The 26995-nt window shown below is 40.5% G+C and overlaps 1 protein-coding gene across 1 annotated transcript in view; it reads right to left on the bottom strand.

Moving 5' to 3' along the window:
* Window positions 1–26496, bottom strand: part of ache (acetylcholinesterase (Yt blood group)) — a 30118-nt gene extending 3622 nt beyond the window's left edge. Inside the window, exons 1-8 of the mRNA XM_085451852.1 lie at window positions 26277–26496; window positions 9597–10123; window positions 9133–9356; window positions 8773–9033; window positions 6612–6834; window positions 6208–6450; window positions 5587–5779; window positions 4516–4685 (exon numbers count right to left, since the gene is read on the bottom strand). Coding sequence (XP_085307978.1) covers window positions 4516–4685; window positions 5587–5779; window positions 6208–6450; window positions 6612–6834; window positions 8773–9033; window positions 9133–9356; window positions 9597–10083 — 1801 coding nt within the window. The 5' untranslated portion in view covers window positions 10084–10123; window positions 26277–26496. The remainder of the gene's footprint in view (window positions 1–4515; window positions 4686–5586; window positions 5780–6207; window positions 6451–6611; window positions 6835–8772; window positions 9034–9132; window positions 9357–9596; window positions 10124–26276) is intronic.
* Between the last annotated feature and the right edge of the window lie 499 nt (window positions 26497–26995).

The following is a 26995-nucleotide window of genomic DNA, read 5'->3' as shown; positions in this document are numbered from 1 at the left end:
ACTCTTATTACTCTTTCTGGGTCACAAAATAAACTTTTAAGATATTTTCAGGCGAGAATGTAGCTGTGTAAACTTCAAATATCTGCTCAGTTTATCAAGACACCACATATTTGGAAAAGTTCGGCGATGTTTTCGGAGACGTTACCCACCAGCTCGATAACTAGAGGGTTCAAGGCTCACTAGAGCCGGTGAGAACACCGGACTCCCGGCACATCGTTTTCAGACCCCCGCGGTCTTTCGCCACTCAGGTTAAACATGATATACAAGTCACTTAGATAACTTATGATCAGTGTTGGGACTAACGCGTTATTAAGTAACGCGTTACAGTAACTACGTTATTATTGTGGTAACGAGCACAGTAACTAGTTATTATGCCAAAACCGGGAATGCGTTACTCGTTACTGGGATTTAGATGGGCTCGTTATTCGTTACTTCGTGTGGTGGCTATCGCGGAGCGTCCACAGATTCAATAACATTAGCAAGTGGTGGAAGCCAGCAGGTGGATGAAGGAAAAGGGAGGCAAGAGGAGAGACCCGAAGCGGCCGCCGGTCCGAGTATCAGGTGAACTGAACTTCAGGTAAGAAGTTATAAACTGCAGTCTCTCTGGGTCAGATATAAACCAAGTTTAGGTGGAGTTTATTTTCATTATGCTGACTTTTTCGTACTGCGTGTTAGCTAGCATGACAGAGTTTCTATACAGCTGGGTGGTGCTATGTTACTGATGTTGAACTTTATTTTGTTCATAAGGTTAATTACTGCCAACCGTCCTGTAAAAAAACGGAATCGTCTGGTATTCAGAGAAAATATTACGCGTTTCTTATTGAGGTGAAAAGAAACACAGTTTGTCCCGGACTTCAGCTACAATGAAAAAGGCACAAAGCTGGAGTTATTCTGTGTCTTTGCTGCACAGCTGCCTCTTCTTCTCTCATCCTCTCACCCTCCCTCTCCTGTTTGTACTTCAGTCATGAAACTGATCAATGATCAGCTGATCGGCTTTTCTCTCTTGTTTGTTTATCGCCCACTTTGCGCCAGAAAGAGGAAACCAGCGGATGTCGCGCTAAACAACAGCAGCATGTTTAAGCTTGATCAGCTGTTGTTAGAATTTATTTAATATTAATTTCTAGTATCAGCTGATGTTTGCTGGAGCCACAGCTGTAAAGCTGCTGGTCAGGATGTCGGTTTGGTTATGTGATGAGAGGGAAACATGAAGATGAAACCAGGAGATGTCCTTACTGAATCATCAGAGCTGTGATGGAGAAACAGGTTTACCTTTTAGGTGACATGAATGAGTTGAAGGGAAGTTATGAACTGTTTCTGAGAGATAAATAACACCAGGATCCTTTTCTATGTAGCTGACAGCTGGTAACTGTGCAGGGGCGGGTCTAGCAAAGTGTTGCCAGGGGTCCATGTAGGGCATTAACAGGGAAAGGGGGGCACAAAGAAATACTTTTCTTTCTTATTCTCATTTAAAATGTCTAACTTTTAAAAAAATAATTATCTGAGTCTTACAACAAACGATTGATAGATTGATGCATATATACCATCAGAACAGTGTACATCACTGTCACAACAGTGTTTATTTTCATTCAAAGGCTTTATGATTTTTCCTATAATGGTGGGCTGGTCTCTAGTCAAAATGCCCGGGACAATTTTTTTGTCCCAGTCCAGCCCTGTATGCAGCTCATCTGCAGTCTGGTGTTACCCACATCTTCCTATTCAGAAGGCAGAATTTCCGAGTTCTGAGTACAATCGAAAGCACCACGACTGCAGTTTTTGTGTTGGATGTAAAAAGCGAGGATAGAATGGCTAGGATACAATCAGGCGTGGGATTTCTCTCGTGGAAATGTGCACATTATTTTTTCCTTTCTATTGGTAGGTGGCACAGTGCACTGTGGCAAGTAAGCAAGCTAGAAGACTGGCAGAAAACATATCAAATGCTTAAAATGAGAACATGAGTAACATTTTAGAAAGAAAAAATACAGTCATTTTAAATTTGATGACAGCAATGCATCTTGAAGTTGGGACAGGACCAAGTTTAAAGAGTTTATTTGCTCTAAATGCTGTACATACCTTTTAGCATTGATAAAAGGTCTGTGTAACATACCAAATCCATGCTAAACAAACCAGATACCTCCTTAGGTCAAGAGATGCAGGGTCCATGTTTTCCTAAACGAATTTGAAATTTTGATTCATCTGACCACAGTTCTCCATGTTCCCCCAGACCATATTGGATTAGTTTTTCTATGGCAGAGGTTTAACCTGCATATGTGGATGGTATGGTAAACTCCTTTTACATACTGTGATTTCTGGATAAATATCAGAATCATGTCTGTTTTTTTTAATGCAGTGCTGCCTGATCAGTATCCAAGATTGATTTTCACGTTGTCCCTCGTGCACAGAGATTTCTCCCATGATCTTTTAAGGACATACAGTAATATACTGTAAGTAATAAGACATCCAAATCTTTGCAATTTTACATTGAGGACTATTAAGTAGACACTCTTCCACAATCTGTAGATGCAGCTTTCTGCAGACTGGCGAAGCTCCATTTCACTGTCACGTGACAGAAAAAGCTTGGAGAACACTGCCCGTCTTTACTTCTGAGAAATTCCGCCTGCCTTTTAATATCCAGTCATGTTACTGTGCTGGTGCCAGTTAACCTAATTAGTTGCAAAATGATCTTCAAGCTGTTCTATTTTTAGAAGCTCTTGCTTTCTAAGCCTTTAGAGTTAGTGTTTCCAACTTTTGATATGTATTGCTGCAATCAACTTCAAACAGAGCTAATGTTTTTCACAAAATAGAAAGTGTCTCTTTTTACTGTTTAGCAGCTTGAATCCTGTACCAGACATCAATGGGAGAGCTTTCCCCTCCCAAAAGTCCAGCAACTGCTCTCCTCAGAGTGTCGTTCAATACAGAGGGAATGAACTGGTCCGTAAATAGCACTTTTTACTCTACTTGAGCCGTCAAAGTGCTTTAAACCACCAACTTTACTACCTTCTCAGCCACAGCCACCCCAATAGTTGATGCTACACAATGGTAAATGTGGTCCTCTCCCACTTTGTTATGATGTGTTGTATTATCATCAATTTGAAAACTGCTTTATTGTCTACTCTTCAGTTTGATAGAGTTTCTGTTTTCTATTGTGAATGACTAGGGGTTATGAGATTTTCATGTCGCTCCATTCTTCTCTTAAATTTACATTTTACACAATGTCCCAAATTTTCAAAACTTGGGGTTACATATAAAGATATGATGAAATAATTTCATGGTCTGAAATCAACACCACGAACAGTTTTCAAGGGGGGAGTCAACCATCTGACACCAATCAGGAGGAGCTGCATTTATTTAAGAAAAACAAAACAACGAACTGACACAAGCTGCTACATCCCACATAGCAAAATTGGTATTTCACGGATCTCGCCCACATACTGCAAAGAATGATACAGGTACACATTAGGCTGACCACCAGTGTGTCTGCAACTGGCCCATGGCTGCACACAACTTACACATGACCCACATACTGCAAAGAATGACGGCCCTTTGGTGGCCCAGATCTGGTTTGCCAGAGGTGGCCCCCACATGGGCCAGTTGCAGACACACTGGTGGTCCTGTGCTGGCCCAGAACAGTTTCAGCTCTGGCCCCAGATGTCAGCCTAATGTGTACCTTAATCAAGCCATGTAATAACAACTTGTGCCGGAACATAATAGTGCAAAAGTAACATGACGAAACTCTGTTGAGACAGTGAATGGCCTGATTCTTATATAGCACTTTTCTACTCTCCCGGATTACTCAAAGTGCTCTATACAACATGCCACATTCACCCAATCTCACACTTTCTCTGAACCGAGCGCTTCCTAACTGCATTCATTCACACTCTTGACATGCCGACTGGAGGAGCCAGGGATCGAACCACTAACCTTCCAATCAGTAGGTGACCTGCTCTACTTCCTGAGCTACAGCCACCCGGTGGTGACCATGAGTAAACCATCACTAGGTTTTGGATAAAGTGTAAACTCACAAACCTGTCAAACCTGCAATTGAAACGTTGGCTACCATAGCAGTATAGTATTGCAACAAGGCATTTGGGTCCTCTAACTAAAATAGGAAAATAGGAACATGAATAGTGCCATCACTGCCAGACCTGGCCCACATCTGGTTGACATACACCCTGCTATGACACCAGTCAGTAAGAAGTGCCAGCTTGATGCCGGATCCGGGCCAGACCTGTTTTTTATGAGCATGCCATCACATAAACAGTGCCATCTACGCCAGGCCTGGCCCATATCTGGATGACATACCACTTACCGTGCCAGAAGTCAGCCAGCAGTGCCGGCTTGACACCAGATCCGGGCCAGACCTGCCTGCTATGTGGGAAAGCTCCACTTTAGTTTAAAATAATTCTTGTATCATGCATCCAGTGAGAAGTGTCATAATTTTAAGTGGAACATAAGTGAAGACCTGCATTCAGTACAGATTTCAAGTGTAGAGATGAAGTAATATTTAATAGTATTTACCAGTAATATTGAGAAGGCGTGGCAGGAAGCGATTCCAGAATGCGCACATCTGGTTTCGCAAACCTTTGTGAATCTTGAGTGATTCGGTGTTGAGGCCAACGTGTTTTTGTTCGCTGACGGTAAACACAGGCCAGCGTTTCCCTCTATCTCCCTGCACGTCATTGGGATTTCTGATACAGACAGAACAAGAAAGGATATTACAGTTACAACTAAATCAAACGAAAAAGCAGTAAAATGATCTCCAAACTAACTGTTAGATTCACAACAATTCTGCTTGCAGTCGATGTCGGTACTCGTAGTACATCACTACTTCATGTTCCATTGCAGCATGGCGCAGAACAAAGCCATTTTGCTCAATGAGAAACATATTCAGATAATCATATCTGAGTTGTTTCAAGCTCAAACATGTAGGTGCTCACTAAGGATCACTAAATTTTATTTCATTTCATTTCATTTTTGTCTGTATTATTGTAGGGTCTACCTTACAATATAAAGCGCCTTGAGGCGACTGTTGTTGTGATTTGGCGCTGTATAAATAAAACTGAATTGAATTGAATACAGGAAATGTCTGACAGTGTTTCTTGCTGCAGTCATTCCACCAAGTACTGAATTGTCTTCCAAGCTGATTAAATACTGATCACTCACTAAAATGCACATGAATTTGTAACTGTTACAGAATGTTTTGTTTTTGCTGACAGTTTATGCTACTATTAAAATAAATTGTAGCTTTCTCAATTCTTTGTAACTGGATACAATTTCAAAAGGAGATCAAATAATTTAATTTCCCCCACTGTGTACCTCACAGTGTTAACATTTACTTATTAAAGCCTTTCCTTTAAGCCAAGTAGCATGAGGGTTAACTGTCAGGAGAAGCTCTCTGTGCCTCCAAATTCATGTCAAGACTCATTAACCTGCAGTCTCACAGGAATTAAAGGGCTGCTTACTCATACAGCTTTTCCTGCATTATTTATTTTGACTGAAAAACATGGCTGCTGAGGTGCATTTGCATAAAAAAGACTGGACGTGGACATAGACCCTGATTCCATAGGTAGTTTTTTTTTGTGGCCTCACCCAGTCCGAGCAAAGTTGGCCCAATATTTCATCATACGTCGGCTTAGCTTCTCCTCATCTCGGGTGTAGTTGAGCCTCTTCACCAGTGGCAGCCCGAAAACAAATTCAATCTCATAGCCATGGATCACCCCCATCCATTCTGGCCAGGCCAGATTGGATGCCCGGTGATCGAAAAGGTAAAGATACATCCCTCCTTAAGAAATAAATGGTGGAAGAAAATGCATGAAAATTACAATTATAAATAATTAATCATCATTATTATTTCATTTTTACTCAGAAACTACAGATATGTTTTAATCTTTTACAAGGACAGTTAAAAAATAAATCATTTTTCCAACTAGAATATTTTACTGATCTATCATCAGAGTATCAACAGTTTCGCTTACATGACAAATGCAGATTAAATTGTTGTAAAGTTGTCCTGCACATTATAGCATATTTTAAACAGCTATCATCTGCATTAAAAAGTGAAAACATGAAATTTAACGCACAGTTTAATTTAAGTATCGTACCAAATTGTTCTATCAACAGAAAGCAGGTCATTCAAACAGTAGCGTGTCTGGGTATGGGATATATATACTTCTAGATCTGTCAGACCACACTGGTACTCGGGTATCCTACCTTGTGAGTTTCCACTGTTCACCCCACCAAAGTTGATGCCACCCACATTAGCCTTGAGGGCATTGTGTTGTGCATAAGAGCGAGCGAAGTGGGCCAGCGGGCAGATGACGTTGTGGTCACCGACAATGTCATCCATGGCATCACGGTTTTTTATCTCATTATTCTCATCCATCCAGTCGGTGTACTGCAGCACCACTGCTTCCAGGCCAATATCATTAGCATGAGGTACGCTCAGCCTAACACCTGGAAGAGTGACACTGAAGTTTTTAACAAGATAGAAGTAAAACTGTGCCGTAATAACCTGAAGCAGAATTAACTTGAATGTTTTGGATGGATTTATACAATTCTCTCTGCTCAGTTACATATATCCATACAAAAAACAAACATGATTTTGGAGAACTTACTTTCCAGGAAGTCCTCTCTGGAGATCAGACTGTCGTTGTCCTTGCTGAAGCCTGGTGCTCCATACAGCAGGAAGTAGGAGCCTTCATTCTGATTAACGCCGAGGAGAATCTGCGTGTCTTTAAAGTTCCCTGAGTTGAGCATGGCCTCAGGAGTGTCGGGCAGAAACTCGCCATCCACAACAGGCACAAATGAAAATCGGAACAGAGCGGACCATGGCAGAACCTGCATGGATTACAAACCCACATGGGACTGTGAAATAACGCAACATTGAACACCAAGAAGTGCTACTTTCTACTCCAGAACCAAGCTACTCCTTTTGTGTGACTTTTACATACTGGTACTGGGGCTGCAACGATTCGTCAACATGACGTCGTCGATTATAAAGATTTGGCAACGGGGAGATTTAAAAAAATGTGGAAGCATGTAACAGCAAACAAAGTTAAATGCAGACTGTGCAAAGCAGAGCTTTCCTTCCATGACAGCACTGATGCAGTGCACGAGCATTTAAAACGCTGGCACGCTGGAGCTGCGATGTCCAAATGGGTCAGTTTTATGAAGTTAGTGGGTTGTCTGTGAAGGTTCTCAGTCATCCAGGTCATCGTAGTCAAAGGAGCTTGCAAAGAAAAGCGTCTGGACTTCTTTAAGTTGCTTGAAGACGTTTCACCTCTCATCCGAGAAGCTTCTTCAGTTCTGAGGTCAAATGGTGGAGAGTCCCAGATATAAACCTAGTGGGAGAATCCCCCCACAGAGGGACAAGCAACTTAAAGAAGTCCAGACGCTTTTCTTTGCAAGCTCCTTTGACAAGTTAGTGGGTTGCATTGACATGTTGTTTATATGAATGTTTTTACAGTAATGTTTACATTAGCTGTCGGAAACTTCTCAGGATGAAACGTGATAGTAAATCTTTAAATCTCACACTTTAATATTGCAGTAAACCTCTTCCACCTAATGAGAAACTATGATCTATAACCAAATATGTGATGAGCAACGGTCTTTTCTAAATCTGTTTTGTTGGTAAATGATCGTGATGAACATGTTCAGAGTAATTGTGGATTCATGAACTGAATCATCTGTAAACTTTGTTAACCCTGTCAGACCCAACCCGTCAAAAAATAGCCAGAAAATTCAGATTTTTTTGAACTGAGATGTTTATTAACCCTTAAAACAAAATCCACAATATTTTTTTTTGCTATATCGTGTTGTGTATGATATATTTTTATTATATATTTTTTGTATCGCATTCGATACATTGGGCATTTTTGGCAACAATGTTAATTTTAGACAAAAAATAGTTTTGTCCACAACATTTTGAAATTATGGGAAGTACTGATCATGTTGATGTGACAGAGGTCTCAGAAACTTATAGCATTACAGGGTTAACCTGTTATTTTGGACTAGAAAGCAAATTAGTTTCCTATTTGCACATTATTTTGTATTTAAATACTAATAGCACTTTAATTTGTGCAACCAATATTTTTATTTATATGATTTTTATTTTGACAGTCCTATTGAGTCCTTTTAAAAATACATTTGATTATTTTCAAATTCATGTGTTTCATTATTTTAATTTTCTGTGGAACGAGACAGCAGAGTGGGCAGATTTGAGCAGGTGAGGACTGAAGACTAGAACAGGTTTGCCCACAGCACTGTGAGAGTTGTTGAAATAATCGCTGGCTAACTGACTAATGGAAGGAAAATTGGCAGATTGTTCAACTACCAACATAATCTTCAGTTGCAGCCCTGACTGATACAGGTACATACTGGCATGGTCCCTCTGTCCTCGTTAGTCTGACCTCCCATTTCGGTCTTCAGTTACTGAAACACGGCTCCTTATATCCGTGTTTGTGCAACTTGGCTTTGAATGAGAAAAACTTACTAACTACATGCCCTTGGTTGGAGAAGCCCGTGCTGGAGAGCAGTGGGCTGTTTTGTGTTCTTAGGAGCACTCTCCTGAACTGTTTGAGAGAGTCTTGCGTTTGAGTCCGGTCTGATTTTGATCCTTAACAACATATTGTGCACTTAGTAGGAACCACAGGTAATAAACCATGTCATTGCATCACAGAGCCAGTGGTTTGAATTTAAAGAACATCAAACTGAAAATAAGTCTCTCGTCCACGTTGCAAACAACACGATAAGTCAAGCAGAATTTGTGTAAATTACCTGCCACTCATGATCGATAAGTTGCTGTGGACTTTTACTGCGCAGACAGTCTATTATCTCGGTGTCATTGCCTCCGTTGCAACCGACGAACTTTGCCAGCTGTGTAGCACGTCTGCGGGCTTCAGCGGGACTCACTGAGGCCCAGGGGCAGTTGGGGACCCCGCTCTGGAGGATGGCTCTAGTGAAAGTGGGTCGGCTGTCTGGAGACAACAGGTGGAATCCTACTGAAGCTCCGCCAGCACTCTCGCCAAAGATCGTAACCTGTTTCACAGAGAGAACAAACAGAAAACTAAATCAAAACAGGCTCATAATTATTCTAGCATAACAGAGGCTAGGCAAATAAAGCAATAAGAAACACACCTGTTTAGGGTTTCCACCAAAGAAATGGATGTTGTCTTGTACCCACTGCAGCGCCATCCTCTGGTCAAGGAGGCCGACATTGCCAGGAGCCTCGGAGGAGCCATGCAGAGCCAGGAAGCCGAAAGCACCGATCCGGTAGTTCATCGAAACCACAATGACTGTCTCGCTGTGAGCTAGGTAACGACCATCATACACATCCAGAGAAGAAGATCCACTGTAGAAGCCTGGAAACGTGGAATATCACAGCATTAACCTACAATATTAGAGCGTACTACAACAATTCATCACTGTTATTCAAGACGTTTAATGATTAGAATTCCAGCGTAATATCCTCAGTCCTTCTACATAAAAAATAATCTGACAGACGAGGAATTTTCTAATGTAATATATCAGGAACGGCTAACCCAGTGCTCCAATGACAATTGGAGTGATATTCCCAGTATGGTTTGTGAATTCTTAAGTACCTCCACCATAGATCCACACCATGACAGTGAGGTTGTGAGGTCTGGGCGAGGAGGGCACCCAGACATTGAGGTAGAGGCAGTCCTCATTCATGTCTCTGTTAGGATTCCACATCTCACTGCCCTGGAAGCCTGGGAATGCTGTGTCCACATACTGATAGCACGCGTTGGGGTATTCCTTGGCCTCGATCACTCCAGTCCACGGACGTTTGGGTTCTGGAGGACGGAAACGGCGGTTCCCCAGTGGGGGCTCAGCAAAGGGGATGCCCAGAAAAGCAGTTATGTAGCTCTGATCCGGCACCAGCTGGCGGATGCCTCGAACTCGACCGGTACGTGTCTGAACAACCAGGTCTCCCTCGTTCTGGGAGAAGCAGAATGGGATGATGAAAGCCAGGAGGAAGATCGAGGAGAAGAGAAGAACCACAGTGGGCTGCATCTTTGTATGCGAATATGGTCTGTGTATCTGAAGCAGATGTCGTGACTCTTTCATCAGACAAGGATGGCAGGGTATGCTCTGTGTACGCTCAGATCTACAGAGAAGACAGAGAGAGAGTAATGTGATTACAGTACAGGCGAGGACGGAGAACAGGCAGAATCAGGGAGGGAGAGATGAGACGAGAAAAGACAGAAGTATGAAAGTTTCACCAGTGTGGATTTAAGATTGGATAGGACAGACAACCCCGAACAGCCAATAGAATCATATGCAATAAAATAAATAATCATCTCAAGGGTGGATTGAATGCTCTATCTTTAGCAACTAGTGAATCTATGTGAGACTTTCTCAGTGCGTGTGCACGTCCTGGTGTAGTTTATCAGTGTGCAGCATGGCCAGCGTCGATGTGACCTGCTGCGGTTTCTGAGAAAAGACTTATTAAATATTCAACACCGAGACAACAGCAGTCTGACAGAGTCCGAGCTTCACCAGCATAAACAGCTTTTTGTTCTGTTACTGCAGATTAAAAAGCTAATCATTCAAATCTGCTTATGTTTAATAGAGACTAACATTTGCAGGATAAATATGTCTAGGTGGTGAATATCAATTTACTAAGAAGAGTATATCATGTTTTTGGTGAAGGACTGAATGTAATTACACTTAGTTGGTAGCAAACATTAAAATATTTCACAGCTCTAGGATAAGAAGACCTGTAACTGTAATGATGCTGCTTGGGTTTGGTGGGTTTCTGTGCTAATAGGTCGACTAACAGACACAGTTTATTTCAATAAAGAGTAGTCCACATTAGTATGTGAAAAACAAGATGCAGTCATTCAAATCAAGTGTCAGGGAAGTGAGGAGTGACTCGCTTTTGATATGAGGGGGAACTCTTTCACCTCCCCGGATACAGCTGACACACAACAGAATCAAAATAAGAATGCAATAAAATAAGATATTTAGGCTACGTCCACACGTGCATTTCAAATGTTAATAACTAAAGACAGAAGCTTGGCTGTTGTGTAGACTCGCAACTTAATAATGAACAAAATGCATACAGCATACATACATTTAATTTTTTACAAATTCAATTTATTCAAAATCGACATTGGGATTTGAGTTGTGAGAGCGTCTGTGTTGAATGTAGAAGCCACGTGCGCCTCTGCCTTTCTAAATGGAGGGACAGTAACTGTGTGTGTGTCAGTGTTTAAAAACTGCAGACAGATTAACAGCAACAGTATTTTGTCTCTGTCCACCATTGTAGAAATTAATCTCATGTAAACAATAACGTGAGCACAGCGTGAGGTCAAAAACGGTGCACGCCTTTGACATTGCGCGACTAAATCTCAGTTTTCCTCGTCCACACGTAAACGCAAAAACTAAGTTTTAAAAATCTCCATTTTCAGTGACCCAAGACGCCATTTACGTGTGGACGAAAAGATCAAACATAGAAAAATCTGTGTTTTCAAAAATACCCGTGTGCGTGTGGACGTAGCCTTAGAAACAGCTGTTTTATTACAAACTAGTCCACCACCTCTCACTATATGATCTCAGCATATATGTGAATATATGTTGGAACAAAACTTCATTTTCATGTGTCACATTCAACATGTGTCACTTGTACGTGACTTAATGGTCACCAAAATCTGGATTACCAGTAAATGCTGAATGAAAATTTTGAAAAAGCACTACAGGTCTGGCAGAATCCAGAGATTTCAACCATATGAACTTATTTTCTTTTTAACAAGTTTTTATTTATATAGCACTAAATCACAACAAAGGTTTACTCAAGGTGCTAAATGGAACAAAATAAAATATTTAATAATGATAAGTTTATTTGTACACTTAATAAAACCTGCAAACCCTGGACCTGCAAGGAGTGTCATAATAAAGTTAAACATTCACACTCCAATGGGTGTGTCAGAGAGCAACATGAGGTTACTATCATCTCCCAGGATATTCGGCACGCAGACTGGATTGAAACACCAACCTTTCGGGTAGTCGGTGGCCTGCTCTACCACCTGAGGTACAGCCGCTTAATAGCTGGATTAAGCACAGGCATATAAGTGAGTCTCTCCTGAAAGGAGGCTCATGCACCTCAAATTGCTCAAGTCATGACAGAGAGAATCTTTAGCACTGTTATCAGGAACTGGGAACATCATCTCAAAGATAAGAGCAAGCCTCACTCCAGAGCATGTCCGGTGCAATCGTGAGTTCATGACCTGCGAACTCCAGGAAGCTCTGATAAGTCTGCCCAATAATAAGGTCCAGATGGATTTCCAACATAATTCTACAAAGAATTCTGGACGATTCTGGCACCAGTACTCCACAGACCATTGCAGGAAATCAAGGAAAACAGCAGACTACCATCAAATATGAATTCTGCCAACATTAGTCTCCTGCTAAAACCAGCAAACACCCTGTGTTTCCCACGAATGTTGACCATAAAATAATCTGCAAAGCTCTCTCAGAGAGATTAGAGAAGATAACCCCCCTCTTAACTCATCCTGACCAACTGGTTTCATTAAAGGTAGGCCCTCATCAACAAATACACGTAGATTAATTTAATAGACTACTCATCCAGTAAAAAACACAATATTGTCTCTAAATGCAGAAAAAACTCTTTGATAAACTGGTTAAAAATATTAAATAATCCCCCAACAGCTTGTTTCAGAACAAATGACCAAACATCCTCCAGCTTCAGTCTCCAGAGGGCACCAGGCAGCGATGCCCGCTCGCCCCTCACTGTCTGCAGCTTTCATCAAACCAGTAGCAGATGGTCTTGCCAAGAATCAATTATTTATTTTCAATGATGTAAACCATCACCAGACCGGTTAGATCTCTGGAAAGATCTAAACATTCCAGGGTCCACTCGTCTTCTATGTTCAAGACACTCCTAAATACAATTCAAAGTGTTACACAGGTTACTCAAAAGCTAAACTAGCGACAATATTTCCAAACATTGACCCCTCGTGTGTTAGATGTAAACAGACTCCAGCTACGTCCCTTCATATGTTTTGGTCCTGTCTGAAAATTGCTCTTTTCTGGTCATCATGTTTTGAAGTCATCTCTAAAGCCTGTGCCTATAGCATCTCGCCTTGGTGGCAATTTTTGGTTGTTTCTCTGGTATAGCGACTTCTGTTTCTGGTCATTGCCTTTTTGTCATTATTAGCGAGACGCCTGATTTTATTTAAAAGCCTACTACTGCTCCATCACATCACCACTGGATAAGGGATGTTATGCAAAATGTCAAGCTGAAAAATCAGATGTACTCTCCACGGATCCATCAGCAAATTCCACACAACATGGGAGCCTCTGTTAACATACGACAACAATCCACCTGGTCTGGAACGGGAACCTTGAATGTTTCTGTCTGTCCTTGAACAGGCCTGTAAAAACTGAGAGGTGCACCCCTGTTTTCTTTTCTCTCTTCTTGTCTTGGTGTTATCTGTCTTTATGATTTGTGGGGATGTGGCTATCTGTAAAATAATACGAATGTTCTGTATGATAATTGGAAAAATACAAGTAAAGTGTTTAAAAGATGTTAAAATTTATCGCTATATGCTGTATTAATAAATCACAGAAAAACTGAAGAGATTATTTGCTGTGAAACCCAAAGATACATTTAATCAGTTTCATCATTTGAAATGCAAATACAAATTGGAAATTTCAAGCAATTAAATACAAATTTAGCAAACTGACTACATGACACAATAACTATGCACTCTAAACACACTAATCTAAAGACTCACTATTAAAATCACCGTTATTGATTTTGAAGCCACTCCCACAACGTCCCCTTTTTTTCCAGAGCCACCAAATGTTCCCATATAATCTTGTGATTGACTACTGAGGTGCTTTTTTCCACTCATACGAGAGTGAAGTCATAGTTTCTTCTACTCTGTCCTTAAAAAATATTTTTATGGTTTCTTCCTGCATTGAATGTGACTTCAACACAAATTAGAAAATGGTAGTTTGACTTAAATGAGTAAGTGATATGTGTATCCATCAACTCTAGAGGGTCAACAATGTTATTTTTACTGTAGATTATACAATCTTTTTTTACATTTTTATTCTTTATTGTAGGACAGTAAGTCCTCCTGCAGGATCACGGCTAAAGTCTGTGTTTTCAAACTTACACGTGTTCCTCGTGTCTTTCCAGCTCAGTCACACCAAGTTTCCACTGTGATGGAGGGAAAGTTATTTTCTGTCTCCACACAGACATTTGAAGACCCTCATAGCTAAGCCACAAAGGCTGAGACAGGTGTTTGGTCACACGGCCACTATAAAAAGGCATCAAAGTAAAACCCTAGTAAATGCCACACCGTCTCATGGATTAGTGGGGCTCTGGGTTTATACTAGAAATGCATCTCCTCACAGCTAGAAACTTTAAACATTTGTGAAAATAACATACAGGAGATTGTGGAATTAGAAAGAGGATTTGGGTTTCTAAAGGTCAGAGAACATTAAGTTTAATAAACTCAAAGACTTTTTATTTTGCTTCATATTGCAAAAATGGAAACCTGGCAACCTCTACCGCTCACCCGGGTCAGTTCACCTGGTGCCAAATGACTTGAGCTAACCTAGAGCTTGACATTAAATTTAGCTAGTTTGTCGTATTAATGTTTAATTATTATAAAATTGTGTCAACACATCGTGTACGGTAACAGTTTCAACAAATGCTTTCATTTAAAGTGCTAACAGTGATACAATGGTAGCATTTTGAGCCCAGGCCTCATTTTTTGGTGGTTTCTGTGTAACTGATGCAGTCCTGCACCTTTTACTGCAGGTGACAAGTGAACGGTGACAATGCAAAAATACATTCTTTATACTGAGGAAGAGTGCTCAGAAATAGTATACGTGCACTCAATTACCGCCCCACTACTCCTCCTGTGTGACAGTTATCCTCTATTCCTTACAGTCTAAGTTTCTGTCTCCAGCCTGACTGGTGTGTCAACTGTGTCCAGCCACTGCAGCACAATTATTCATTTCAATTTTATACATAAAACACCAAAATCACAACAACAGTCACCTCAGGGCACTTTATACTGCAAGGTAAAGGCCCAATAATAATTCAGAGAGAACCCCAACAATCAGTCGATCCCCTCTGAGCAAGAACTTAGTGAGGAGGAAGAAAAGCTCTGAGAAACCAGACCAGACTGCCGTGACCGGTCTGGGGTGAAGGGAGGAAGACAGAACGAAAGACGCAGCGTGGAAGACAGAAAGAGATCAATAATAACTAATGAATAAATGCAGAATGGTGTATAAACACATAGTGAGTGAATAAGAAACACTAGTGCACAGTCCTCTGCAGCCTGGACCTATTGCAGCATCACTAAGGGAGGATTCAGGGTCACCTGATCCAACCCAACTATATGCTTTAGCAAAAAGGGAAGTGTTAAGTATGAAAGTAGAGAGGATGGATGTCTCTCGAATCCCGACTGGCAGCTGGTTTCTGCAGAAGAGACTCTGAAAGCTCTGCCTCCCGTTTTACTTTTTAAAACCCAGGAGCCACAAGTAAGACAAGTCTGACAGCAAAGTACTCTAATGGGGTTATGCGATACTGTGAGTTTTACTAAAGTAAACATAAAACGTGTCAGGGTCACAAGGTTGCGTGTGTTAAGTCAAATTTATTCATATAGCACATTGACCAAGGTGCTGTACATTTAAGATAATCAACAGAGACAAAAACATAGGAAGACATGGCAAAAGTTAGGAAACAAGAATCATAAAATTAGAAGATTTGAGTGAGAAATAAGACCAATACAAGCAGTACCAACTGATTGTGATTTAAAAGCCAAAGAATAAAAGTGGGTTTGTAAGACGGGTTTGAAAGTGTTGGGGAGGTCCTGATGTGAAGGAGCAGTCACAGCAAAGGCTCGGTCTCCTCTGAGCTTTGGTCCGCAGACCTCAGTGATCTTGCAGGAGTGTACCAATTCAACAGATCAGAAAGGTATGAGGGTGCTAACCCGTGCAACGCCTCAAAAACAAATAATAAAATCTTAAAATTAATTCAAAAACTAACTGGCAGCCAGTGTAAGGATGCCAGTATGGGAGATATGTGGTCTCACCTCCCAGTTAGTAACTGTGCTGCAGCGTTTTGGACCAGCTACAGTCGGCTAACTGATGACAGGCTAACACCAGAGTAAAGACTATTACAGAGAGTCGAGGAGAGATGAAATGAAGGCATGAACAGCTCTGTCAAAGTCTCTGAAACAGAGAAATGGCTTCACTTTAGCAAGAAGATGAAAGAAACTGGACTTGATTACAGCATTGATCTGTTTATCAAACATTAGAGTCAAAAATCCCTCCTGGGTTCCTCTTAACATCCTCCAAACAATCTAGCAAACCCTTCAGACGACTCACAGATCTACAAATATTTCAGGTGTAAAAAAATCACCTAACATGAGAGGCTGAATGTTGTGTTTAAAGATAGCAGAAAACTGCAAGAAATCACATTTAAACAGTGTTGGGCAAGTTACTTTGAATTCTAGTTACTAGTTACTTCTTCAAAAAAAGTAACTGAGTTAGTAACTGAGTTACAAGATTCTAAAAGTAATTAATTACTTGAAAAGTAATTAATTACTTAAAAAGTAACTATTGCGTTACTTTAAAAAAACGTTTAACCCTCTGGGGTCCAGGTTGTAACTGGCCATTTTTAACTACTTTTGATGTTTCCTCCACATTTCGCCGTTAAAAATGATTTACTTTGTCTTGTTTGGTATCATCCTTTTCAGCACAACCTCACGTGTCTGAATTTACAGTCATGTTTTCATTTTGACAAACTGTATTAACACAATTGATCTAAAATCAGACAGAAAACATAAAATCCGAGTAGAAAAAGTTCTATTTTTACTGTAACAACCACAAACATGTTTATTGAATCATATTTCATAACTTTAAATGCAAATATAAATTGTCAATTTTAAAACCACATGCACAAGTTTTGCAAACAACAAAGTTATTTGCATCCATTTACCTTTTACCTTGATTTTTTTAAATAACCATTTCAAACTATTTATAGAACAATCATCTGTTCTTCAATGAGATGCCACAAATTATTTGTGCCACTGCAAAAAAATAATTTCTGTCCACTATAAAGGAAACATCACAGCCTGAGACCTGCAGGTCTGACAGCAGCAGGTGTATCACTGCTGTTTCTACCTGGAGACAGCAGTCGCCTCATTGTTCTGACACAAAATACAAAACTGTTTGTTGAAAATCTGTAACGCGACCGGACCGCATTTTATTGTTAGTAACTGTAACGCCGTTGTAACAATAGAAATAGTAATTAGTTAGATTACTCGTCACTGAAAAAGGTAACGCCGTTACCTGTAACGCCGTTATTCCCATCACTGCGTTTAAATTGTATTTTAGGCACCCCGCTACAAGCAGACGGTTACAAAAAGAATGTCATTTGTTTCCATTTCTTTAATTGTATCTATGAAAATGATTGATGATAACAGTTCAACAGGCATACAATATTAAAATTAACACAAAATTTGTGGTTTTCAGAGAACTATTAGCTGGAAACATCTCAGCATGCTGTGCAGTATAGAAATGTCCTGACTCCAGCTCTATACCCAGTATGTCGGCTTCAGTGTTCATTGCTTCCTGTAGTTTAACACAGACACAATAGTTTCCTCTAGAATTTGGATGCTAACTAGTAATCGCTGTTTTGTGTCGCTCCTATCACGTACAGAACTTTGGAGTTGTAAGTTTCTTCATCCATTTTCTTAATTATTCGTTCTACTCAGGTTTGTGCAGCTGTCACTGGACAAAACATGGGGCACACCTTGGACTGGTTGCCAGTCCACCACAGGGTAACACATACAGAATGACCAGTTTAGAATCAGAAGATCAAATTAATGTCTTTGAATTGTGGTGGGACGATGGAGTACTAACCCAATCAAGTAACAACTGCGACACAGTGCACACCGTGGACCATCTACCTCCACAACCACATCTGGTTTGTCCACAGATCACAAGGTCTGTAGTACAATTCCTAGCTCCTCCTTTCTACATCCTGAAGCCCAGGTTTTGTCCTACACATCCATCCCACTGTGAGTGTGCATGTGTCAATATTAGATACAAAAAATGAATATGTGCGTGGTCATGTGACTATGATGTGTAGTGCAAAGTGCTTTGAGCGCAGCTCAGTTACTTCCTTTTGTTCCACTGTGGAATTTCAGGAGGACTGAACAATACAGTGAGCTGGGATGATTTTACACCGAAACAGATCAAATATCAATTCTGCAATTATACTCGCTGAAATATCGCTCCACCACATCAGCACCTTGAAATTATTTGTGAAGACCAGGGACGGAAAAAACAAAGATAAAAAAGTGATGGTGGAAAGATTGGTTCCAGTGGGGTGAAGAAGGGTAGAGAAACACAGTGAGAGTGGGGCCAGGCCATGGGCGGGGAGAACGTGTGTCACCTCTCAAATTAGACCGAGGAATTTGTGCATAAGGTTGACAGAAGGATTGGTTTCACTGGGGGTGGGTTCAAGTTATGGCTCATGACTCTCAGGATAAAACACTGGAGGAGGAACCTAATATCAATTAAAATCAATAAATAAATCAGCCCTGATATGATTGAGGAATGCTGAAAATAATTAAATCAATTTATGAAAAAAATATAATCAGACTGAAGAGTCTCCAGTGCACAGATGGAGGACGAGGAGAAAAGATGATAAAAATGAGAAAACAAGCGATTACTCAACCAGTACACTTAGTTATACAGCTCGTGGTGATTGTGCATGTTCATCCTTAGTGTGGTCAGACCAGCGACCAGTCCAGGGTGCAACATCTGTGCTCGACTTATTTTATTTAAAAAGTGATACAAGTATGTCACCAGGTCAGCTCAGAGGAGTTGCAGGGCACTGATTTTTAATCAAATGCCTGTTCCTCGTGTGTACGTCCATCATTTGGTGTTATTTAAGCCACACTTACATGATTGTTGTCCCCACATCTCTACCACCACAGAAACAGGTGCACTGACTTTCCACTTACAATGGTGCATGTATAGAAATGCTCCTATGTGCAACTGTTAGTCATGGCTGTGGCTATTCATAGTGAGTGCACCACTGTTTAAACGCGTAAACACAATCTCATAAGTGTCTTTGCTGTATGAAATCTGACACTTTACTAGTTAGTCAAAGATAATATTCATTTTGCTCTATCGAAGCATATTAGCAACTGTAAACAGGATCTAGATGTTCTGTGGTACATGTGTGGCACTGCAGGGGTGTCACAATACCAGAAATCCAAACTCAGTGCAAACACCCAGTGGCGGTCCTAGCCTGTTTGGCGCCCCGGGCAAACACTCCCTCTGGCACCCCCCCCCCCACACACACACACACAAAATACATCAAGGATTATACATTAACATAAAACTGTTGTCGGAACCATACTGAATTTCGCCAGAGACACACACACACACACATATGAAAAGAGAGAGAGTATGCATTGTATGCAAAGAGCTACCAAACAGCCATCATAATTCGTCATACAATGAGAACAGGACAAATCAACAACTGACAATGACTAATTAATATTAAAATCTGTAACATAATATTTGGAGTTTAGTCTGTTACTGTTACTATTTTTACCATTTATTTTTGGAGCAACTGTAACCCACATAATTTCCTTAGGGATTAATAAAGTATTCTGATTCTGATAGTTTCAGGATGACCTGCCATTATCCAATGACACATCTGCTTACCTGCATCTTTTGCTCGTTTCTCCTCCTCTTCTTTTCTCTTTTTTCTAAACTGAGGACCTGATGGCTTTGAACTTTTCTTGTCCATCTTCCATTGGTTTTAATTTTGCACTCCAGTATGAACACCCATCCCCCAACTCAGGGATCACCACAACATAACCTAATAGACCAACACCTTAGTTCACAGATTCACTTAGTCTAAGGTGTATTTCTGGTAGGGCTGCTCGATTATGGCAAAAATGATAATCACGATTATTTTCACTGAAATTGAGATCACGATTATTTGACGATATTTATTTAACCCTTTAAGACCTACTATAGAACCAAGTCCACCAGAGCTTATATTATCTTTTTACATGCTGTAGTGCCATTTGTGGGAGCATTTCAAGTTGCTATACATCAATACAACTGCTATAGCCCATATTTTAATAATATGTATGCATTAAGTCCATAGTAATTACATAAATTGCAAAAAAGTGCAATAAACTACAAAAAAAATAGAAAATCGCTTTTGTTTTGTTTACATATATTTCTACTTGGAGAAATTTAAGAGGTTTATCCCTCAAAACTTTAAATACAATAAAGTTGCAAAAAATAGTTTACAACAACAGGAAATTTATTTTGAGTGTCTTCATAGTTTTATTTTGGAGATACACCAATTTTTATATACTGCAGGAAAAACAAAAAACAATCCTATGATGCAAATTTGCAAAGAAAACAGCATGTGCATCATTTCACTGTGGGAAGTGTTACGAACAGCTGATAGGAACGGCAAAGCGTGTTTCTGGAATATTATGCTTTTGTTCCTGCAAGCGCTTTTTATGCAATTTTTGCAAAGCTATATGTGGAACGAAACCGTGACCGAGGACAAGCTGATGGCATCAGATGTAAGTACAACTCCTCCGGTTTCATATGCAAAACAAATTATTGCGCTAGCTTACACGGTTCAGGTTCTACAGGGATTTAAAAATAGTTACACAAAACGGAGCATGCTGCTCTGACCGGCTTTAAAGGGTTAACAATGACTTTAAAAAATAATATAAAATAGTGTGCAACACCACTGAAGTTTTTTTTTACCTCTCTTTTCAACCAACGGCAGTCACTCTCCAAATAACTTCTGCTTAGCTTTCCGAGCTTCCCTCGGGTCCTCTTAATCAGCGGTCTCCAACCTTTTTTGCGCCACGGACGGTTTATGCCCGACAATATTTTCACGGACCGGTGTTGTGCCAAAAAGTGATTGTCTGCCAAAAACTGATTTCCGGTATTTGCCAAAAACTGATTGCTCGTATTTAAACTGCTATAAGTAACTTGTTGGCCTATAATATGTGAAACATATGTCAAATGCATCCCTCATGGATGACACAAAGTCATATTGAGCCACAAACAACATTCGTGTAACAAGGTAGAAGCCGCAATCAGTTTTTGGCAGCGACTTTTATAGAACCTTTATTTATGCAGTTAAAAAAAAATCTCATTAACATTAAAAATGTCTTTTGTAAGAGTAAGACAGCAGAAATGGCAGCAAATATTACAATAGTTCGGTAAAAATATTGTAAGTGGGGGAAAAGGACCGGATTGGTTATAATGTGAGTACAATAACACAGAGTTATAAAGATACTTGAAAAAACAGATAATCTTTTAATTCTATATATAACCCCTTTGTAAACGCTGTTCACCGAAGTCTATTTACCAACATACGTAAAGATATTACATATAAAAAATACACGGAAACATTGGAAATCACTTTTTGGCAGGCAATCACTTTTTGGCACAACACCGGCCTTTAAGGTGTCGCGGATAAATGAGGGAGGGGCTAATAATCGGCTCAGTCATTTTTAATGATCGTTGAAAGCCCAGATCGTAATCGTGATTAAAATTCGATTAATTGAGCAGCCCTAATTTCTGGGATTTCACACAACCCAGGATTCAAATCATGAATACATAATTTACAACATTATGAATGAAATGTGCTCTACTTGGAAGCAGCCGGCCCCTCCCCTTTCGACGGGTTGTGTGTGAGACTTTAAATCATCAAACTGTAAATTATACATTTTAAATTGTTATTGATCCTTTACCACGAGTCCTAAAGTGTATATTTATCTTCTTACTCTTCTTATATTTATTGTTTGTTTACTTGCACTGCTGTAACTGGAGCCTCGTCGTCTCTCTATATACTGGACTGTAGCGGAGATGACAATAAAGTTTACTTTGACTTCGGCAGCGAGCAGGCGCACCGAGGGCTCTCGCGCTCACTTTTCTCGTATAGAATTTCGAAAAACATCGGTGCAAATTATAAGTCTGTATCATGTCTGGTGTTTTCGTGTTTGTTGTTTTGTTTTTATTTTGTTTTATTTGGCGAGTTGGTTATTAGACGCTGCTCCAGCCGGTCAGAGAATCCCCCGCCGCCCCGCCCTCTCCTCCCTGTGCCGCAAGCAGCAGGCGCACCTCGCAAACGGAGGGCGCCCTTACTCCCAGCAAATGGGCGATAGAAAACCGATCGGTGCCTCTGCCATTCCCAATATGCGCTGCCTGATGTCGGGGCAGCATGAGTATGAGCAATTTTTTTTTGCTGATGCCTGTGATGCTGCCCCGCACCACGATGCCACCCCAGGCAACCGCCCATATGTCGCCCGTATCAAAAACCGCTACTGCAAATCCCCAGGAAAACACTCAATGGTTGATACCATTTTCTGTAGCACAGGGGGGAAATTTGACCCCATCCCACAACAACAGAAGTAACGGCAAAGAAGTGACACCTCGGAAAATATCAGTGCGTTATTGTAAAAACAGAAAAGTTCAAGTTGCCTCAACCTGCCCCCCCGTTCACTCTGCTCCACCTCAAGCTGCAGCTCTTCAGCCTACAACTGTCGCCTGCTCCAGATTTCACTCTGTATTTGCTCTGATTAGCTCTCCACACTCTGTTCAGCTCAGCTGCAGCCTCCCCTCTGCTCTGCACAGCTAATGCTCATATGCATGGCAGCTAGGTTAACATTTTTGATAATAGTTTAATATTTCAGTTGAAATGAGAGTTTTACTGAGCTCTGAGTTTAAGTGTTAAGCATGTTAACTACATCAGCTGTCAGGGGGGAGGAGCTCTCTGTCTGCAGCAGTTGTGTGTGAAGTTGTGTGTCAGCTGCAGGAGGCAATGATGAGGCTGTTGGCACTGACACTGTCGCAGGGCTGAACTGAGAGAAGCATCCAAAAATGAAATGACTGTGCAACATCTGTAGGGTCCATGTATCACATGATGCTACCAGTAGTGACACCAACCCTAGCCAACCCCCTCTGCTGCTTAACAGACCAGATCAATAACCCAGCAGTCTGATTGGCCTGATGCTACAGTATGATAACAAATAGTTGTTTTTTCACACATAGAGCAGTTATTAAGATCTATATTACGAATCTTTATACTTTTGCATATATCATAACCATTTAATCGTTTGTGTTTCTCTTCCGTGTCATCTTAAACGTTCACTGCCTGCATGTAACGTAAGGGTCGCCAAAATCTGCATCGTGACACAATTTTGTTCACATGACCACAAAATACAGAGAGAAGGTTCTGAAAAAGCCCTGCAGGCCTGGCAGAAATCGCCTGCTAGTTACATACAAAAATATGACTCTTTATGTCCTAATGTTGTGGTTTTTATGATTAAAAGACATCCCTGCTCCCGAAGATGGCTGCACAGTATCTATCACAGCGTCGTCCCCTCCCACAGGAAGCTGCATTTTCCTGTCTCCACACTCGGCACACACACGCAGGCTGTACAGGTTACTGGCAAACCCGGTTTTTAATATGTTAACAATAAACAGTAGCGCTTCAAGATAAATGCTACAATGAGAACATAACCCTTCTGCTTAAAAAATAAATATGATATCAAAATACTTCACCAGATGAATATTTATTAAGTGACAGCTATAGGCCTTTTTTGTTCCACAGATAAATGACTTCAAAGAGATTTACGAAAACAAAGCAAGTCACAATGTGCAAAAAATACACAGTATTAGCTCTGATAATAAGTCTAAAAAGGGGTAAAATCATAAAAGTATTCTTTTTATTAAATTAAATTACACAAAAGACAAGAATTAGTATTTAACATAGTGCACAAGCATCGTCTGTTGAATACAAAAACTGGAACAACTGGAAATAACGTACTAATAATTATATATTAATAGTTTTATAATAATTCATACATTCAAAATTTAATGATGAGCAAACAAAAGGAAACTAGCAACACGGCTGCACAGCCTGATGCTCCACGAACAAAAGCATGCTCTAAAGTTCAGCTTTGTTTCTACCCCAAAAGTGGGGATAGTGACACTCCACTCAAGTCACCCACTCAAATGAAATATAAATCCACTTGCATTAAATAACTGTCTTTCACAGCAGTGTTTATCTTTCTCACAGCTACCAGAGATAAAGAAATCTTCAGTTTGGTTTAAGCAAGAGTGCAGCCTGAGTACAGTGTAGGTGCTGGGACACGAGCTAGAAACTCACCTTATTATTACCTGTAAAGATTTCTAACTTGAGTGCAAAATAACAGGCTGGAATAATAGGAACAAATTAAAGTGAAAATAATCGTCTTGAATCCTCTATGCTCGCCAAAGCAGCAGAGCAACCAGAGTTTGGATCCAGAAATGTGCAGAGCCAGAATCACTTACAGATATTAACTTGTGTGATAAAACTGCACGCACATGCAAGTTTTATTAAATGAACACATTCAGTAAAACCTGCAGCGCTGATTAAACTTTGGCAATCATCCCACTGACATTGTATAAGGACTGAGTGCTGTCTGCTGCCAAAATAGCTTTTACTGTTATGACTTGGAAAAGAAATACATTCAAGCTACCGAGACCTGCAGATACAGAGAGGCAGGAGAAAATGGTTGCTTTGTTTTTAACTGCAGATATCATTCATTAAGGCAGGACTGGCTTGGTTTCAGGCTTTAGTGCTCTCGCTTCTCTTCCACTTTCAATGTGCTGCCGGCACATGTTACCAATCTGAATTATGGATCTATAGATTTTTGCTTAAAGCTGAAAGAAATTCAACTTGTGGAAGCTTCAGTGCATTAGTGCAGGATCAGCCTATCACATCATGTTTATCCAAATCCTCCAGCACGGCCGTTAGCCAAGCAAATCACATTATGCAGAGATCCTGAAAAAGTCATGTAGCCTCTTATAATTTAGCATCACATTGTAAGGAGAAAATGATAACAGGGGGAGTAAATAATCAGCTTCTTATATGAACACAATTTCTAGCAGGCAGCTAGCTTGACTAATTTTACCTCCTAATCGAAACTTCTCATGACTGATTATGGCAATAATATGACGGTCAGTCTGGGCCTCTGTTGGTCACAAGATCAACATCTGTCCCTGTTTAGTTTCTGCCATCATACCACAACCAGTTTTGAATGGGGAGAAACAGCCTTGAAATCTGAAGAAAAACACGAATTTGTTACTGTCAGCATGACTTATAAACTCTTTGGATGTGCATGAAACACCCTGGAAAGAAACTTTAAAACAGTGCATGATTTTTAAACTTAGCCAAGTATTTTAATGCTTAAACCTAAATGAGAACTTACTGTACTTAAATCTAAACAAGTTCTTTTTAGTGTGTATTAATAATAATCCATTTAAAAACGTACTAATAGTGTATTACAGAATAATATATGTGAAATGTAAACATCTGTCACATGTATGACCGGAACTGTGGTCTCTGTAGTTGTTCATCAGATAACGGATTAATCTGTGCCCATAAATGCAAATCAACAGATCAGAAGTCGTGACTATTTTCTGAAGCGCACGGAGCCTGTGTTTGACCAGTGCTGCTGTTTCAGCCACTGCTTTGACCACATACGAATCTAATGCTGTCAAATACATTTGCTAAAAGGGAATAAAATTATCAAGCAACAACACTGCCACTGGTTCAAATGTTGTACTGTTAGAAAGGTGTACATTTAATGCAAAGAAAAAGAAGCATTTTGTATCAGCAATTTTCTAAAAACACCATCATACCTGCACAGACGCACCTTTACAGACACGGTTCTGCAAACCAAACAAAGTTACAGTAGAATTTTACTAAAATCTCTTACATATTTGCCACAATATGAGCCCGGATGGTATCCTGCCATGTTTCCCGAGCTCTGTAGTTCTGCTTACAGACACGGGAGCCTTAAAGTGCCAGTATGTAACACTGAGTTTGGCCTGGCGCTCTGCCCGTGCCGGAGAACCGCATCTACAGCGCACAGTCTAACCCGGTACCGGTGTTGTGGAGCAAAAAGAAAAAAGAAAAGGCCTGTAACCATGACCACCTTTGATGTAGCAACGATTAAACGGAATAACGTCAGTCGTGCAACACAAATACTGGTGACTTATTGCTCGAGTTTGAGAGCAGCTTCCTCGGTGTCAGAAATCAAAGACGCACACAGAGCGCAGAAATGCTTCATTGTTATGGTTTTAATATAGCGCTGCCTCTTCGTGTCAGCTGTCAAGTGGCTCGCTGAATAATAATAGCTTCAGAATTTCGGTCTTACCCGCCTATTCCTTCGAAGAGAACCCGAGGCGACGACTTGGTGCCTGCTTTCTTTCGTTCCTTGCTCTGCCTGGGCAGCGATAATTACCCCGAAGAAAAGCAGAGGCTGTGAAAATGTCGATAGTAGCGCATTAAAGCAGCGGCGAGTTTACGGACACACTCGGTCGGTTAGACCGTAAAGCACTGACAGTAGGGGGAGACTGCTCCTAATAAATACCGCTTGTAAACATGGAGCTGACAGTTACTCTCGCGAGAGCACCTGTAGTGCTTTAAACTACTCCCCGATGAAAAAAACCACATATGGTGCCAAATTAGACACGTCTAAAATAAAGTGTCTGTGCAGAGACCAAAGAACTCATGGCTACATATCGTACACCATGCATCAAGCTGCAGATTCATGTAAATATTATTTCCTTTTATTTTCGTTAGGTTTTGTTACTCTTTCTGCCTTCACATCACTAAAAACTCAGCAAGGCCCTTGGTTGGCTGCTTGTTTTAGGAAGGACCACCCAGCTTCTGTTTCCATGGCGAATGATAAAAGCAGAAAATGATATATACCGTGAACTGAATTTTGTAAATATACACTCAGTTATGCATACCTGTGAAATCTAATGAAATGCAGTGTGAGAGCTCTACCACATATTCTACTGTCACCCACCACATGTTTTTGCCACGTTATAGAAGAAAGATTGAGGCACCTACTGTGGCAGACACGAGGCA

Source organism: Copadichromis virginalis, linkage group LG3 (assembly GCF_057382275.1).
Source record: "Copadichromis virginalis isolate Kocher_CV1m ecotype Utaka linkage group LG3, C_Virginalis_male_GT1.1, whole genome shotgun sequence".
In the NCBI taxonomy this organism is placed as follows: domain Eukaryota; kingdom Metazoa; phylum Chordata; class Actinopteri; order Cichliformes; family Cichlidae; genus Copadichromis; species Copadichromis virginalis.
The sequence above is the reverse complement of the archived record's forward strand: the minus strand, read 5'-3'. Positions and strand labels throughout refer to the sequence as shown.